General features: G+C 42.1%; 1 protein-coding gene and 1 long non-coding RNA gene across 26 annotated transcripts in view; one reads left to right on the top strand and one right to left on the bottom strand.

Moving 5' to 3' along the window:
• The window catches only part of DTNA (dystrobrevin alpha), a 199308-nt gene that overhangs the window by 6206 nt on the left and 177165 nt on the right, over nucleotides 1-15937 (bottom strand). For 18 of the 25 annotated variants that reach the window (XM_082234780.1, XM_082234769.1, XM_082234788.1 and 15 more), the window contains 6 exons: nucleotides 15286-15382; nucleotides 14049-14069; nucleotides 8639-8798; nucleotides 6108-6197; nucleotides 5263-5431; nucleotides 2404-2536 (listed from right to left, as the gene is read on the bottom strand). In XM_082234780.1, the coding sequence (XP_082090906.1) occupies nucleotides 2404-2536; nucleotides 5263-5431; nucleotides 6108-6197; nucleotides 8639-8798; nucleotides 14049-14069; nucleotides 15286-15382 (670 nt within the window). Of the gene's footprint in view, nucleotides 1-131; nucleotides 175-2403; nucleotides 2537-5262; nucleotides 5432-6107; nucleotides 6198-8638; nucleotides 8799-14048; nucleotides 14070-15285; nucleotides 15383-15937 lie in introns of all 25 variants that reach the window. The other 7 variants (XM_082234787.1, XM_082234786.1, XM_082234785.1 and 4 more) reach the window with 3 other exon arrangements.
• Nucleotides 1-15937, top strand: part of LOC309539080 — a 204004-nt gene that overhangs the window by 125938 nt on the left and 62129 nt on the right. The window lies entirely within an intron of this gene.

Below are 15937 nucleotides of genomic sequence, written 5' to 3'. Positions count from 1 at the left end.
AAAGAGAAGGATGTCTGAATTTAGCAACAGTCCACTTTGGGCTTGAACAGTTCTCTCCTTCACACACAACCAGTTCATCCTGCCTGTAAAACCACCTGCTGACCAGAGATCTAGACTAACAGAATACTTACTTGAGAGGAGAGTGATACTAGTTACTCATCCTTGCAAGCTGACCTATGAATAAAAAGAGAGTGAAAACTGAAGATGTGAGCAGCCAAACCAGTGTAACATTCTGGAGACAGCAGTGGACAAGAAAGGTGAGCGAGTGTTCACGAGCAGTAACACTACACATTTATAAGGAAATAAATTTGCATGCCAGGTGATCCTGTAAGAAGGCTGCTGTTCTGAATACAAAGGTCATTTACTACAAGCACCAGAGCAGAGAGGAAAGGAATACTCTCTAATTCTTGTGCCTAGACCTTCTATAGTTCAGTGCCTTGTAGTATAAAAGGAATGTGATTTCTTTGACAGGCAAGGTTCCTGTAAGTTCAAACCAGTCAACTGTTCATTTATAAATTCATTTTCTATGCACATATACAGTGGCGAATGTAAATTTTGGGGGCCCTGAAGCTTGAACCAGCATTGAGATCTAGGTAACTATTGTTATCTTCTTCAATGGGGTTGTTTCACGACAGATCATCATACCTTTACAACATCCATGCTACTGACCCTCAAACTTTGGGATTGTTGAAACATGTACAGCCAAAAATTAATCAAATTGAGTCTACTAGACCCACAATTTTCAAACAATGCAGATTAAAGTTTCTTCTGGGGTCCCTCTGGGATTAGAGGCCCTGAATCTTAAGCTTCCTTAGTTTCATAGCAGATCCGCCCTGGCACATGTGCCTGGAACACTATCTTCAAGGGATCTAACTAGGCCAAGGACTGCAGCCTATGATACAATCCTTTCCTTGATTCATGCCTGGTGGGTAACAGGAGGATTTCTATGACATATCTTATGCCAGGAGTCAGGGCAAGGATGGGTTGCTTTCACTGTAATCCCTGGGATATGGCACCAGCTGCACAGGAAGAAGCAACGTGGTCTGTTCCTGACCATGTGCTCATAATGTGACGCTATCATTCCATGGCGATTGCTTTATGTGATGCATAGTTACAGCCATGTCGGGAGCGATGTTATAATTAGTAGGTAGCAACAGAGTTGCTAGGGGAAAATAGGAAACATAAGCAGCAGCCTTACACAGAGTCAGCCCATTGGTCCATTGAGATCAATATTATCATTGCACTGATTGGTAGCAGCAGCTCTTCAGGGTTTCAGGCAGGAGTCTTTCCTAGCCTTACCTGGACATGCCAGGGATTGATATTGGGACTGTCTGCATGCAAACCAAGTGCTCTACCACTGGTATCTTCCCGGTGGGGGAGTGGCCATGGCGACAGTGCCTCTTTCGTACTGCTATGGCTACATTTTTTTTACAGTGCTGGGAGGGGCGCTAGTTGGACAGGATTCCAACTAGCTTCGCTTTGGCATAGTGGCAATCATTTTACAGGTCGGATCGGTCAGTTGGTTAGAACATAGTGCCGACAACGCCAAGGTTGCAGGTTTGATTCCCTTAAAGGACAGCTGCATGTTCCAGCAGTGCAAAGGGTAGGACAAGTTGGTTCTCAGGGTCCCTTCTATGAGATATCTTCTATGAGAAGTGATATGCAAGGAATATACATCTGCTACTTAGATGTTTTGGTAACTTGAACATATGTTTACCTAGACCATGGGATTGGACTACCTGTCTGCTGATCCTTTTTTCATTTATTTATTTGTTTGCATGACTGCATGACGACGATTGAGATTCACTTTTATGATAATAGCCCCTTAATGCAGAAGGGCCACAGCCTAACTTTCTTTGAATGAAATAACATATAGAGCTGGTTTCCATATGCATATCATCACTTCGTTTCTCATTACTTCATTACTCAAAACTTGATTGCGTTGCTCCATTGAGCACATTCTTTGAGCTGGCGATGGATAACATGGAAGGTCAACCTTCAGAGATTAAATCAGTGATGGCTCATTTACACATGCAAATCTTCACTCTATTCTCCAGCTAATAAGTGCCAAACATGCACACGTGAGCCAAGCACCACTCTATTGCAAATCAGTACAAACAGTTGGCAAAGCACATTGTTGACAGAGAATGCTATTAGCATTTGTGATGCATCAACTAACAGCCTGTTGAGGTTAATGTCAGCCTTGTTCAGTTCAATACCTACAGCACTTCCTGATTACTCACACATAGAAACATGAATGAATATAATACTAGTTGGAATCTGACGCCTCAGCTCTACAGAGAACACATTTGAGATCCAACCGAAATAGAATCCAGCACAGTGTCATTTGTGGATTCTAATTTTACCTAGATACTTGGCTGAGCTCTTTTTTTTTATTTTTACCTGATAAGCTTCATCCTGCAGCTTTTGTTTCAAATATTCCTCCATCTTGAGCTCATGCTCTAGCTGGCGAACAGAGTCATTTTCATAGTTCTCATCATCTGCTCTAACGTAAGGGTCTCCATCTTCTGTAACCCTAAAGACAATTATTAATAAACAGCTTCCTAAAATTTTAAAAATGCTAACATTCAGAACTCATTGCGTTTTCCTCATGAACTCTGAAAGGCAAGTCCTGTTTTGTGTATTTCTTAAAAACTCCATATACTGTATATTCTTTCAAAACAGAGGACTTATTTGTTTGCACATTCACATTTCATCTTTCAAATGTATCTGTTCATTCACAGAGAGATTCCTACTTGCAGTGCCTTTGGGGATAATTACTGTATGCTAGACCCTAACTACTGTTCTGAAAAATAAATTCCTAGACTGCACCATGTCAGCCTAAAATTTGGAGGCTATATTTGCTTCCTCACATAATAAAGACTATCTGTATGTTGTAAACTAGAAATATGATAGATTTCTACTGGCAGGGAGTCTTCTCTCTCTTACTTCGAAGAGACAACAACATATGAGAATTACAATATGACCCTCAACACCTGCAGTGTGAAATGGTATAATCTAGGAAGGAGATAATGTAGCCATCTATGTCAGAACTGTGTTTATGATTCTAGTCTGGGTAGGAATTCACAGCCGAGAACACAGGAAGTACCCTGGGGGAAAAGATAAGCACTGCTTTCTCTAAAGCACACTCACTAGCCCAGTTAGCACATAACATTAAGCCAAACTGTGGCTAAGCATGAATGAGCAAGCGTTCAGGTACTCAGAGCTAAGATCATGGGTGCTTTATTCTTTCCACAAAATTTCTCAGCTGCATGCTACCAACTGAGTTGTCGAAAGAAACCCACTGCTTCTGTGCTATACAAAGCAAAGTCAGAGTTTGGCTTAGCAGTATGTATTAACCCAGGCTTGCAGTTTGTCTCCCCCAAACAAACAATGAGCAGTAAACCACGAACATGCTTGATTAAACGTGCTTAGGATTCTTTTGCACAGTGTTAGTTGATTTAACAGTGCAATCCTATGTATGTTTACTTGGAGGTAAGTCCCACTTTGTCAGTAAAGCTTACTCCCTAGTAACCACACTTAGAATTGCAGCTTAAACTTCTGATTAATTGAATTAAAACATGCATATTTAAAGAAATCACAAACAATTCTTTAATCAGGGCATCTCCTACTTTACTTTTTTATTTATTTTTATTTTTTTATTTATTTCAGCAACTGAAATACCACTTAACACCATAGTTTTTAAGCTGTGCACAATGAGATTACATAAAGATACAAAGATAAAATCACTTAAAACTAAACATAAAGTAAAAAAGGCTAACTTAAGATGCCTGCTAAAGTTTTTAAAAAGTCTTCACCATGTACCTGAATAGAGGATATAAGGCATAGGCGTGTATTTTTCCTACATTTGTGACTCATCAGTATGTCTTTAATGCTTTGGCATAACTGATATGCAGAATTTCTCTCTGAATCTGAGATGAAGCAAAGTTCTGCAAATGTCATATTCTACATTGCAAAAGACTGTTTTGTAAATGGGTGGTAAGGCAACACTGGAAATTCTGTATACAGAAATTAGGTTTAGATTGTCTTGGTAGTGACTGACCTTCCCCCTGCAGCTAGAATGGCTTTGTCCTACTGCCAATCCACCTGCTTAAATGGTGTATGTATAAAGATCGAAACTGAGCAAAAAAATGCAGAACACTTGACACTTGATTCAGGTAGGTAGCTGTGCTGGTCTGATGCAGTCAAAAAAAAAAAAAAAAAAAACACACCAAAAAACAACCACCACCAAAACACGTGAGGAAGAGTGCAAATAAGAGATTCCTTTGGGATAATTTATTAGAGACCAAATTCCAGTGATGGCTTTTAATTAAGGTCTAACATACATAAGTAGAAGGCAGAGCAGAGGAAGGGGCCAAGTATTACAGGGACCCTGCTGGGGGTGCAACCTGTTTCTGTGTCCTCTATATATACAGACTGAAGGGGTAGCTCAGTCGGTAGAGCATGAGACTTTTAATCTCAGGGTCATGGGTTTGAGCAAGAATAGGGGCAAATTGGCCATGATTTCTACTCTTAAGTACCTGCATGCTTGCTCATTCATGCTTAGCCATGGTTTGGCTCAGCATTACATGTGAACCAGGTCACAGTGTGTGCAGAAGGTCAGCAGTGTGGACTGTGCAACTGCTGGTTTTGTCTACTCTGTGAACCAATAGGGGACAGCAGTTTCTAAGGATTAGGAGTAATGAAATAAAATTTCAAGAGCAGTTTTTGTTATGTGGAATGGGAAGTGGAGGCTAATTTCTGAGCCATTTCCCCTGTTCCCTTAAAGGCCCATGACCTAGGCTATCACCTCACCAAGAAGCTAGCCTGGATATCTCAGGAATTAGAAGGGGCCCAGGCCTACGGCCTACCACCCCACAAACATATACAGTACTGTAACAATATCCACTGGAAACATTATTTTCCTCTAGCTGGAGGTCAGCAATTGCTAAATTCATCTCCTAGTAAAGGGCTCTGCCCTGAAAACAAACAGTTTCTACATTTATTTGCTCTAGTGCTGAATTTCCAAGTTAAAATCACCGCATAATTGTTTTTCTTTTGAAGGCTGTGAGATTCATAAAATGGATTTAAACACAATAGCCCTCATTGCTATTCTTGGCCTAATATTTGGTTAAGAGAGCAACTCCATATTACATGTACATACCACATTTGCTTAGCTTCAGAGATGGTTTATTGAAGACAATATGGAATATATATTATTTAAAAAGGAAAGAGAGATAATGAGCACAAGGGGTTACCCACATATCACTGCGGATGGTGCCAGAGGCAGCTGCACTGTGAAGGTATCCTGGCTTCCGGGCATGAATCTGCGCAAGGAAAGCCTTTTCAGAAGTTGGCGATGGAACAAGGTCATCAAAATGAGTCCGACCAAACTCAGAATCCACATTACTCTCTGTCTCACTTCCAACTTCTGTGGGAAGAAAGGCGCCAATGGTACTATGATTGCATGAACTCTAGGAAGTTTCTCTCATGTTTCTAGCACAGACTGACTTTACACCACCATCCTAAATAGCTATAAACACACCAGTTGCATACAGTTTTTAACTAAAGAGTTTGCTTACTTTACTCATATACTGCTGATACTCATTCTGACATATGCATAGAGATTATTTATTGTGTAGCAGGTATGATTATTTAGTGCACCTTGACATCCCTTAACTACACAGGCATTAGGCCAATCCCCATGCTGATTCCCTTTGACCAATGAAGGGGTCAGCATGGGCACCACAGTGCCACAGCTCTAACAATAGGTTGCTGTCAAACCTTCTTATGCAAAACAGCACAGAGTTTTGGATCTCTTTTGTTACCCATGTAGCGTTAAACTATGCAACTCTGCTTCAAGAGTAAAAAATTGATTTTGTGTGTGAGTGAGTGGGAGAGAGAAAGAAACTCTGAGCGTTGCACTCTAGTTACCTTGGATGGGGGCAACTGTCTTCAACAGAATTTGCCACACATTTCTCCTTACATATTAAAAACATCTTCCACATAACATACTGTACATCTCTTTTTGTAGTCTATAAACATTATGGTTTTTTAAAAAGAGTGTTGAATGGTTAAATATTAATTCTGCTTTTAAATAATCAGACCTGAGTTCAGTTCTTTCACCAGAGAAGACATAGTGTTGGTGATTGAATCTGCTGCTACCAGCAAGTCATTCCTTAAATTTCTTCTTGAACCTGGGAAGACAAGCAAAACTTTATGTTCAGAGGTTTCCTTACCCCTTGTAAGCTTAACAACCTAGAGTGTAATTAAACTGCAGTGCAGTAAATGAAAAACACATTTTAGATCTATATTCATGTAGCTTTCATGTGGGCGTCGTTTCCCCTTTCCTACACCACACAGCAACCACTGCTCAGTGTTTCATCTAATGCTGGTGCCACCAATCTAGAATAAACTATAGACAAGGATCCAAAGGAATGGGATATCCAGACTGCTTTCCATGTCACAATCAACTTTGGAAACTCAGAGGGCATTCCAAAGCAAGGTTTGCTATGGTGTTGTGATCAGCCAATGAAAACAAAACCTCAGAGAGTTCATGGTGCCTGCCCAAGCCCTCAAAAACCCAGCTTCACTAAACTAATGTTGGCCACTGATCTTAAACTGGTAGAACCAGGGTAGGGGATGTCTGGCCCCACAAATATTGTTGAGGTCAAGCTCCCATCATCTCTTGCCAGCATGGCCAGTAGTCAGGGATAATGAAGTCCCAACATCATCTGAAGGGACACAGGTTCCCCATCCCTTCCGATAAAACTTTCTAATGAGCTAGTTCCATGATGAACACTACAAAAACAAACAAATAAAAAACCAACCCCATTTTCCACTGAGTTAAAAACAGCAACCTGGCTTTTAATCCTTCCCATGCTAATAATAATAATAATAATAATAATAATAATAATAATAATAATAATTTATTATTTATACCCCGCCCATCTGGCTGGGCCTCCCCAGCCACTCTGGGCGGCTTCCATAAAAACCCAAAATACAGTAAAATATCACACGTTAAAAACTTCCCTGAACAGGGCTGCCTTAAGATGTCTTCTGAATGTCAGGTAGTTGTTTATCGCTTTGACATCTGCTGGAAGGGCGTTCCACAGGGCGGGCGCCACTACCGAGAAGGCCCTCTGCCTGGTTCCCTGTAGCTTTGCTTCTCGCAATGAGGGAACCGCCAGAAGGCCCTCGGTGCTGGACCTCAGTGTCCGGGTAGAATGGTGGGGGTGGAGACGCTCCTTCAGGTATACTGGACCGAGGCCGTTTAGGGCTTTAAAGGTCAGCACCAACACTTTGAATTGTGCTCGGAAACGTACTGGGAGCCAATGTAGGTCTTTCAAGACTGGTGTTATATGGTCTCGGCGGCCGCTCCCAGTCACCAGTCTAGCTGCCGCATTCTGGATTAGTTGTAGCTTTATTTGCTATGGATCTTCATTGCTTACGAACCAAATACAAAATTCATATATTTTGCATTTTCTAACACAGTTTCCCAGTTTCTTACCCGCTTCCTCCTCCATTGGAAGCTTATACTTTCAGCAACTGTTTACTGCTCCAGCCCACATGCACTATCCACAAAGACTGGGGAGGGGGGTCTTCTTCAGCCCAAAGCCTACATTCCCCTGTGGGCAATCTTCCAGAGACTGCATGCTGGACTGGTGATCCGGGCCAGAAGCAAAAAGCAGGCTGAGCAGTGGAGGGACTTTTAACCCTTTCTTACAGCCTTTCATTGAGGTTATATTCTAGTGGAGGCTATGTTCAAACCACACAGTTCAGAATTATCCATACATACACCCCCACGTCTTCCCACCTTCTATCCAGGCAAGCAAGAGGCATTAGAACCCAAGGACAATACACATTCAGACAAGAGAACAGAGCACAGTCTATGAGAGATGCAGCCTGGGGAGGGTGTGTGGCCTGCAGAGAGTCCTGAGGACCAAATACACAGCCCTGGAGGACTGCATTTGGTCCCTGGGCTCTGTATTTCGTCCTCGCCTATGCACTAAAGCAATATCGGGGAATTGGTGCTTCTAACAAAAGAATCACTTTTGTTATAGGGACTTGGAGGCCAATGAAGAGGACTCGGAGGAGTCAAACAGCTGGCATGAGAAATTATCATGCAACAATGTGGCACATTATGAAGAAGTATAATTGCTATGGCCAGAGAATACAATGCATCTTTATGTACACTTGATTAATAGAGGATGTTGTGTCTGTTGCAGATAATCTAGAAAGCCTGGCTTGTTTAGTTAGTTAGGCCAAATCTCTTCCTCATGCTTTTCATTATGGTGAAACAATACTAACTTTTTACAATTGTTTTATGCCATTAGGAACCCTCTCACTGATACCACTTGTTCTAAACACAAGCTTTTAATTAGCCTAAATCGGGGTGCCTTCCAGATGTTGTTGGAGTACAGCTCTCATCAACCCCAACCATTGGCCATGCTTCCGGGGCTGATCTGGACGCATCAGTGGCTATGCCCACCTTAAATGATAAAAAATTCATTTATAGATGACATGGCATATGTATGATAAGGGAAGAAGTCATTGAGTTGCAGGGCATTTCCCCCACCGCTGCTGACTATTCCTAAGGACATCCACTTTGTAGCAAAGGATGCTCTGCACAACTTACCTTGCGCAAAGGCTTCCTGCACATCTCCTCCCACGCCTGTCAGAGAGTCCTGAGGTGTGTGGGCTGGAGTCGAGCAGGCAGACGCAGATCTGATGGGCATAGGAATAGGCCGGCTGATAGTGTGGCTGGGAGAAGAGCGTGGGGAGCCTGCCCCTTGGGTCTGGAATAAAAAGGTTTGCTAAGTGGGTTAAGCATGACTTACAGCAGAGAGCGCCCCAGTGCTGCCATCGCCAATTATATTCCTACTGTGCAAACAGTCAGAAAATGCCATGTCATGCTGAATACTGGGATCATCCTGATGGAAAGCGAGCACATCAGTCTCTTTGTTAGTTAATAGGGTCAGGCGTGCAGACTAGTAAAACAGCAGAAATGCAAAAATGTAGTGAAGTAAGACAGGAGAAATGGCCAAAAGGATAAGTTCCAGCGTTCAAATGGACATTAAAAAAAACCCATATATGGAACTTCCATCCCCCCATGGAAAATATAACAATGTTATATTTTATATTTTACATGTTAACAATGTGCATAGTAATACAATACAGTCTTCTATTTTGCATTACTATTATTACTGTTACTATTATATTCTGCTTAATGCCAAAATATGCTTCTAGGTGTTTTACAAAGTATATAAGAAAAGTTGCACAGATGCAGAAGTCTTTGCATTAAGAAGACTGGAAGTCTTGGCTAGAATTGTTAACTTTTCATACAGAAAAGAACTCTGTTCAAAAATTAGACGTAGGAACTCCTTTCCAAAACAAATACTAGAAGTGTGGGGTCCTGAAATGGACCCAGTACTCCATGCCATCCTCATGCCCAGTGCTTCTCTGCCCTGGCTGTCTTTCAAAGGCTTCTGCTTATGGTGGTGCAAGGTAGGGAAGGAAATTGCTAAGCGTGATGATGTCAGGTCACACCTTCTGCTTTAATTAAAGCTTGTTAGGAGATGATGCAAGTTATCATTGGCTGTATGTTTAAGGCAATGCACAGTTTGGCCCTAAAACACAGCACAAATAGCTATTGTTAAGAAACAAAACCAAACAGCAAACCCCAGCATGAGTGCATGCAAGCCTTTTATGTGAGTCTAAGGAGGGTCTCTTAATCTTGGACAAAGTGTTTTAACATCAGTCATAAGAAAGACATGTAGTTGGTCAGTGAAAGTGAGCAGAACACATCACAGAATACACAAAGATCTTATACTCATCGATTCTCTACCAGCTAATCCTGTTTTTCTCATCCCACGTAGGGAGCAGCAGCAGGTGGTTTACTGAGCCTCACCTGGTTGCCATACAGAGTTGATGAGCAGCATTCAGCTTGGTGGGTTACAGGTTTTGCAGACCTGCTTTAGAGTTACGAACTCTGTGCAAGGAATGGGAATGGACTGCAGAGATAGGAGTCTATACATGGAACTAATGAGCGGTATTCAACTACCATATTTTTTGCTCCATAACACTCACTTTTTTCCTCCTAGAAAGTAAGGGGAAATGTCTGTGCGTGTTATGGAGGTAATGCCTATGGGTGGCGGGGGGGGGGGATCTGCTGCAGTCACGAGCAGAGGATCCATGGTTCCCCTTCCTTCCCTCCTCCGTGGCTCGCTTTGAAACAGCAAAGTGGGAGACGAGCCGCTGAGTTTGGAGGAGAGAGGGACAGAGAGCCTGCTTGCTTTAAAGGAGCAAAGCAGGAGAGGAGTAGGAGCCGCTTACACGAGTGTAAGCGGCTCCTGTCCGGTTGGCTCCTTTAAAGAGCCTGCGTGTGTTCCTTCTCCCCTTAAACCCCTCGCCTGCATTATTAGCAGCATCCTTCTCCACACACCCCACGCGTGTCCCTTGTCCCTTGAGTGCTTTTCCTTCCCTCCCCACTTAAAACGTGGTTACAAAGCATGGGTCCACATGGATCCTCAGGATTTTTGCATTGGGCTACTCCAAACTCACCGTCAGATCACATGTCTGTGGCCACAGCATGAACCACAAAAATCATACACCCACTGTTTCGTGTAGAATATTTTTTTTCTTGTTTTCCTCCTCTAAAAACTATGTGCGTGTTATGGTCTGGGGTGTGTTATAGAGCAAAAAATACGGTAAGTTTTTCTCAGGGTAGAGCCATCAAAGTTTAACATGTCTAGGTTAGGGCCCTTAATTTCAATGGGTCTACTTTGAACAAAACTTAATTGACTTTACTTTTTAGAAGTAGAGTACAGTTGCTAATAGGCTCATAGTGGGAAGTGGACAGCCAAAGAGGTGTGGTCCATTCTTCCAAGTTCTTTCCACAGCAACACCCCACTTTCAAGTCACTGTTTTGCTCCTGATGTGGCAAAAATGTTTGGGAATCCTGGGAATTTGTAGGGAAACTGTCGCTGGGCTGAAGTGACATCTAAGCTACTTCCGCCAGGCCTGGGGGCACTCCAAGCTCAGCTCACTTCCTGTTTGAGGGCTGCCAACTCCTGAGAACAGTAGTTCTGGTGTTTGGGTGGATAGGGCCCTCAGGGCCAGGGAGAGGGGCTCAAATATTCTAGAGGGTAGAGTTCAGTGGACTCTGATATACTGGGGTAGAGCCTCGTGCAAAAATTGTCACACCAGGTGAGGTAGTGGTGTGTTTGTGGGGCGAAAGGCTTCGTCCCTTGATTCTTGGCCTTGAAACTGAGAGACCTAGGCAGATAATTGTTTTCCTTTCCATTGCTTAGAAGAAAGGATGAATGGGGGTAGATTGGGAGCTTGCAGAGTCGTGACAGAGAGTGGATTGTTTCAATTCTGCCCTACCAAAATTTTGAACTGGATCATGGAAGCAGGAATGGTTTCCTCAGTCCACTCTAATTCAGTAAGGCAAAGGTAAAACACAACACAACACAACACAACACAACACAACACAACACAACACAACACAACACAACAAACCTCACTGTATAGAAGACCTTCAAATGCAACTGGAGCATTCAGCTGCATTTTTGCACTAGCGCAAGGCAGGAGGGAACATCCTCAACCCCACACCAGAAACTTCTCTTTATTTCTGGATTGTGTCTTGAACTTGCTGTAAGTTCTGTGTCCACTCTGGAATTACTATCCCCATTTCTGGAAGCCATGGTTCCAATGTGGATTTCTGTATGGAGATAGCTCCATTCTATCCCTTAACTGCCAACCCCACAGTTTACACTATTCATTGTGGCTAGAATCTTGATGCCCAGACAAACACTAGTAGAGCCTGGAGAAAAGTATGGGAGCTGCTTTGGGTTCTTAGTTCTGGAAGTATCTATTTGGCATTTCTAGGTTTTTTTAAAAAATATTTTAGTCAAGCTCACACTGGTGTTATGTCTGCAAACAGACAAATCTGTTTCCTGTTACAGCAGCTATAATTTAGACAATGACAATTTTAATGAGAAATGTCATCTGTATCTTCTCATTGAGTGCACTGATAATAAACTAGTAGTAAGATACTTATGTTTTATCTACAATCACCCTACCCTCAGTTCGGTAAAACTTAAAACAAATCTCTTCTGTTAGTCTTTGGTATGTAGCTCCCTCTGCTGGAACCTGGAGTGGCTCACAGGTTAGAATCACCAGGGTAGAAATCTATACAAAATAAAAGAGCTACATTTCTGAACAGAAAAATTAGGAACATGGAAAACAGAAATGCTTAGTACACTAAGCAGAAAATATATATGATAGATTTGTATATCTTTGCCCTTTATAACGGTATGCATTTATGCTGAGCTGAAACAGAGTGGGTCCCCCCCTTTTCACCCCTCATGAAAAGCTCCCACTTTGCTGGCTGAACACCCTTTTGTGAAAAAGTATTCACAAATGGATGGGGTTTGGGGAAAGTGAGGAGGAGGAAAGACAGAAGGTAGATGCTCCTTTGTTCCTCCTAGTTAAATGTTCTCGACTGGTTGTGGTACAATATGGGTGGAGATGTGCAAGTGGATGTGCAGCCTGTGAAAGTAACACAGTGTTGATAGAGAAAACTGGTATTCAGATGCACATCCAAATGGGGATGTCGTCTTTTTTCACTGCATTGCTGTCACTAGTAGTCAGATGCAAAAATGTGTGGCAAAAGTTTTGCCATGCAGTGTAGTCAACTTGGATATTCCACAGCCCACCCCCCAGAAAGGTAGGACATGAATATTTTAAAATGAAAGCACAACCCTCAGTGTTGTCTGTTAGACAAATGTGATTTTTATGCTCTGGTGCCATCAGTAGCCCTATGTGATCACTGATTGGCAGGGATCTTGCACTGAAGGAGAAAGAAACCATTGAAGTTGCAAAGAAGCAGTAACATTTTGGGGCCATGATCAGATGTAACCTTCCCAACACCATAAAAATGTGGAGTGGGGAGGTCAGGATGCTTTTCACACTCCTCAAAACCTACTTTTCATATTGAAAATATCTGAGTGAAAATTCAGCATAAAACTGCAATTTGAATGATTGTTCACTTAAATGAGTTCAGTGAGTTGGGTTCAATAAAAAAGTGGGCTCAAATCTTACATTATGAAAAGTAACAATAGTACTTTTAATGCAGATACAGTGGTACCTCAGGTTACAGGTGATTCTGGTTACAGACTCTGCTAACCCAGAAATAGTACCTCGGGTTAAGAACTTTGCTTCAGGATGAGAACAGAAATCGTGTGGTGGTGGTGCGGCGGCAGCAGGAGGCCCCATTAGCTAAAGTGGTGCCTCAGGTTAAGAACAGTTTCAGGTTAAGAACAGTTTCAGGTTCTTAACCCGAGGTACCACTGTATACCAATAGATCAGCTATGGCCCAATACTACCAGTTTTCTCCTTGTCTGTGTGCACATAGTTCTAGCTACTGCACATTGATTTTGTAGCTGAACCAAGAAACAAAACTCTGCTTTATTATAGTGAGAAATCCCTCAACACTTCCTGAGCCAGTGAGAATGCTACACTTTAGTCACTTAAGCGACATTATTCCATTGGCTTTAGTGTGATTTAATGCATTTGCAAAGATAATTACAAACACAACCTTAGTGCATTTTCAGTACAAATAGGTTATGGAATTTTTTTTCAAATATTCTCAAAGCTGTTACTTGGGTTGGGGGATGGACTTAGCATTTCATCAATCTGAAGTACCTCTACATTTTCAACTTCAAGGAGTTTGCTCACGTTCACACAATTCAATAGTTTGTGTTGGACAGCATTGAAGAGTTATTGCTCTTCATGCCAAAGATACCATTATATTAGTAGTGAGCCACAGAGATCTGTTAGGTTTGTTGCTGACCTCTCAAGAAAGCCATAACAGCTGTTTAAAGTACCTTAACTTCTCAGATAAAAGGTTAAAGACATGCGAGGTAGTGTTATTTATTGGTCCAGAGCATGTAAACGCATTTCAAGCAGATGTAGTAAGCACACATTTGGATCACAGGAGCACTTCTTAAGAGTTAGTGACATCTACAGAGTAAATAACTTACTCCCTGCTTCAATTCTTCTTCCTAAAGAAAGATTGGATCATTGCGAGTCAGATGAGTCTGAGCTTAAAGTATGAGATAGGGGAGAGAGCTGCAGCTACAGAGCAGGATTGTCAGCCCTTGATCTTAGAACAGCATACTTCTGAACATCAATTTCGGGGGGGAAGGAATGAAGGGCAGCTGTTGCCTTTCTCTCCCATTTTGGAGTGACCTGGCTAATCACTGCTAGAGTACTGTAGATGGTCAGATTCAGCAGGACTCTTACATTTTAAATGTTCTCACTGTACATACATAACAACAGGAGTGGCTATATAGCAACACAGCTCCAAGTTAAGTGGTGCCTCAAACCATAAAAGGGGCCAGCCTCAAATTTCCTAAAGATTGTCATGTTGTTGGATGCAAATATATTATGTATATATTATGAGCCTCCTTCCTTGGATATTTTTATGCAGAGGATAGATGCCCATATCCATGACAGATATCATGGATGTTTTAGCTGAGATTCCTGCATTGCAGGGGGTTGGACTAGATGACCCTTGGGACCCTTCTATGATTCTATACAGGATTGAGAAACAGCAAAGATGGCTCAATAGCTCTTTTGCTGTGCACCTCTGTATATCAATGAATATACTTTGTTAAATAGGGGTAGCTAGCAGGAAAATAATATAATTGTAGCCCCTGCAGGTATTAAGTTTAATGAGACTAGGCTAGTTTATGCCAGGACTGATTTTTTAAAATATGAACAAAATTCCAAACAAAGAAGTTGAGTCCTTGCCCATCTGCCCCCTCCCCTCCCCAACTGAATTTCTGTTATCAAAGGGATGCATTTCTGCACATTAGTCCCATTCCAAATCATTTAGGTTGAAGCTGTTAATAAACAAGGGGTGTATATAATGAAATATGACAACTAGCAACAACACTCCTTAGCCCCTCAATACTAAGTACCTGGAGAAAAGGGCATTTAAAAGGGCATACTAAGTAACAGCAACAGCAACCTATTTGTCTGGGCAATGGGAATGATTAATATCTGAAGTTAGTGGGAGGTATTTCCCAGAACAAACATCTATGGCAGGGATGGGAAATCTGGAGTCCCCTGAGCTGCTGTTAGACTCCATCAACCCCAATCAGCATGGCCAGTGCTCAGGGAAGGGTGGACTCATACATCATCTGGAGGGCTACAGGTTCCACATCCCTGGTCTAGGAGAGAAATCATATAGGCGTGGGAATTAAAATAGTTTACCTTTAGCAGTTTCATGAGGCCTTCTAACTGAACCATGAGTTCTCTCCGGCTTTCCTGAAGAGCTGACATCCTCTGTTCAAGCTCATCTTTCCTCTGCCTAAGAAATAAGCATTTAAGATCAGAACATGTAGCTAACCATTCCAAAGCTTCACAGACAAATGAACATGCAGTGGAAAAGCCTGCATTTGTAATCCAAAACATGTGGTATAATGTTGCACCTGATTTCCTATGCAGGAAGTTTTTGCCCCAAGACTGCCCATGAGCACAATTCAAAACATGGAGCTTGCAGCAGATGAGGTGCCATGGACAAGCCCTCCAGAATCTTTTCCTAGCTCACCACCATGCTACTCCAGTGCACCAAATATATATTTATTATTTGTTTTTATCTGTCTCTTATTCCAAGAAGCTCAGGACAACATAGATAGTCCTTTCCTCATTTCTTAATTTGTCTCCACAACATTCCATAAAATGGGTCAGGCTGAGAGGGGATAATTTGCTCAAGGTGACCCACCTAAACATTAGGAAGAACTTCCTGACAGTAAGAGCTGTTCGACAGTGGAATTTGCTGCCAAGGAGTGTGGTGGAGTCTCCTTCTTTGGAGGTCTTTAAGCAGAGGCTTGACAACCATATGTCAGGAGTGCTCTGATGGTGT

This window comes from Podarcis vaucheri (assembly GCF_965113315.1).
Source record: "Podarcis vaucheri genome assembly, chromosome: 8".
Lineage (NCBI taxonomy): Eukaryota > Metazoa > Chordata > Lepidosauria > Squamata > Lacertidae > Podarcis > Podarcis vaucheri.
Note: the sequence above shows the minus strand (reverse complement) of the source record. Positions and strands in the feature narration are given on the sequence as shown.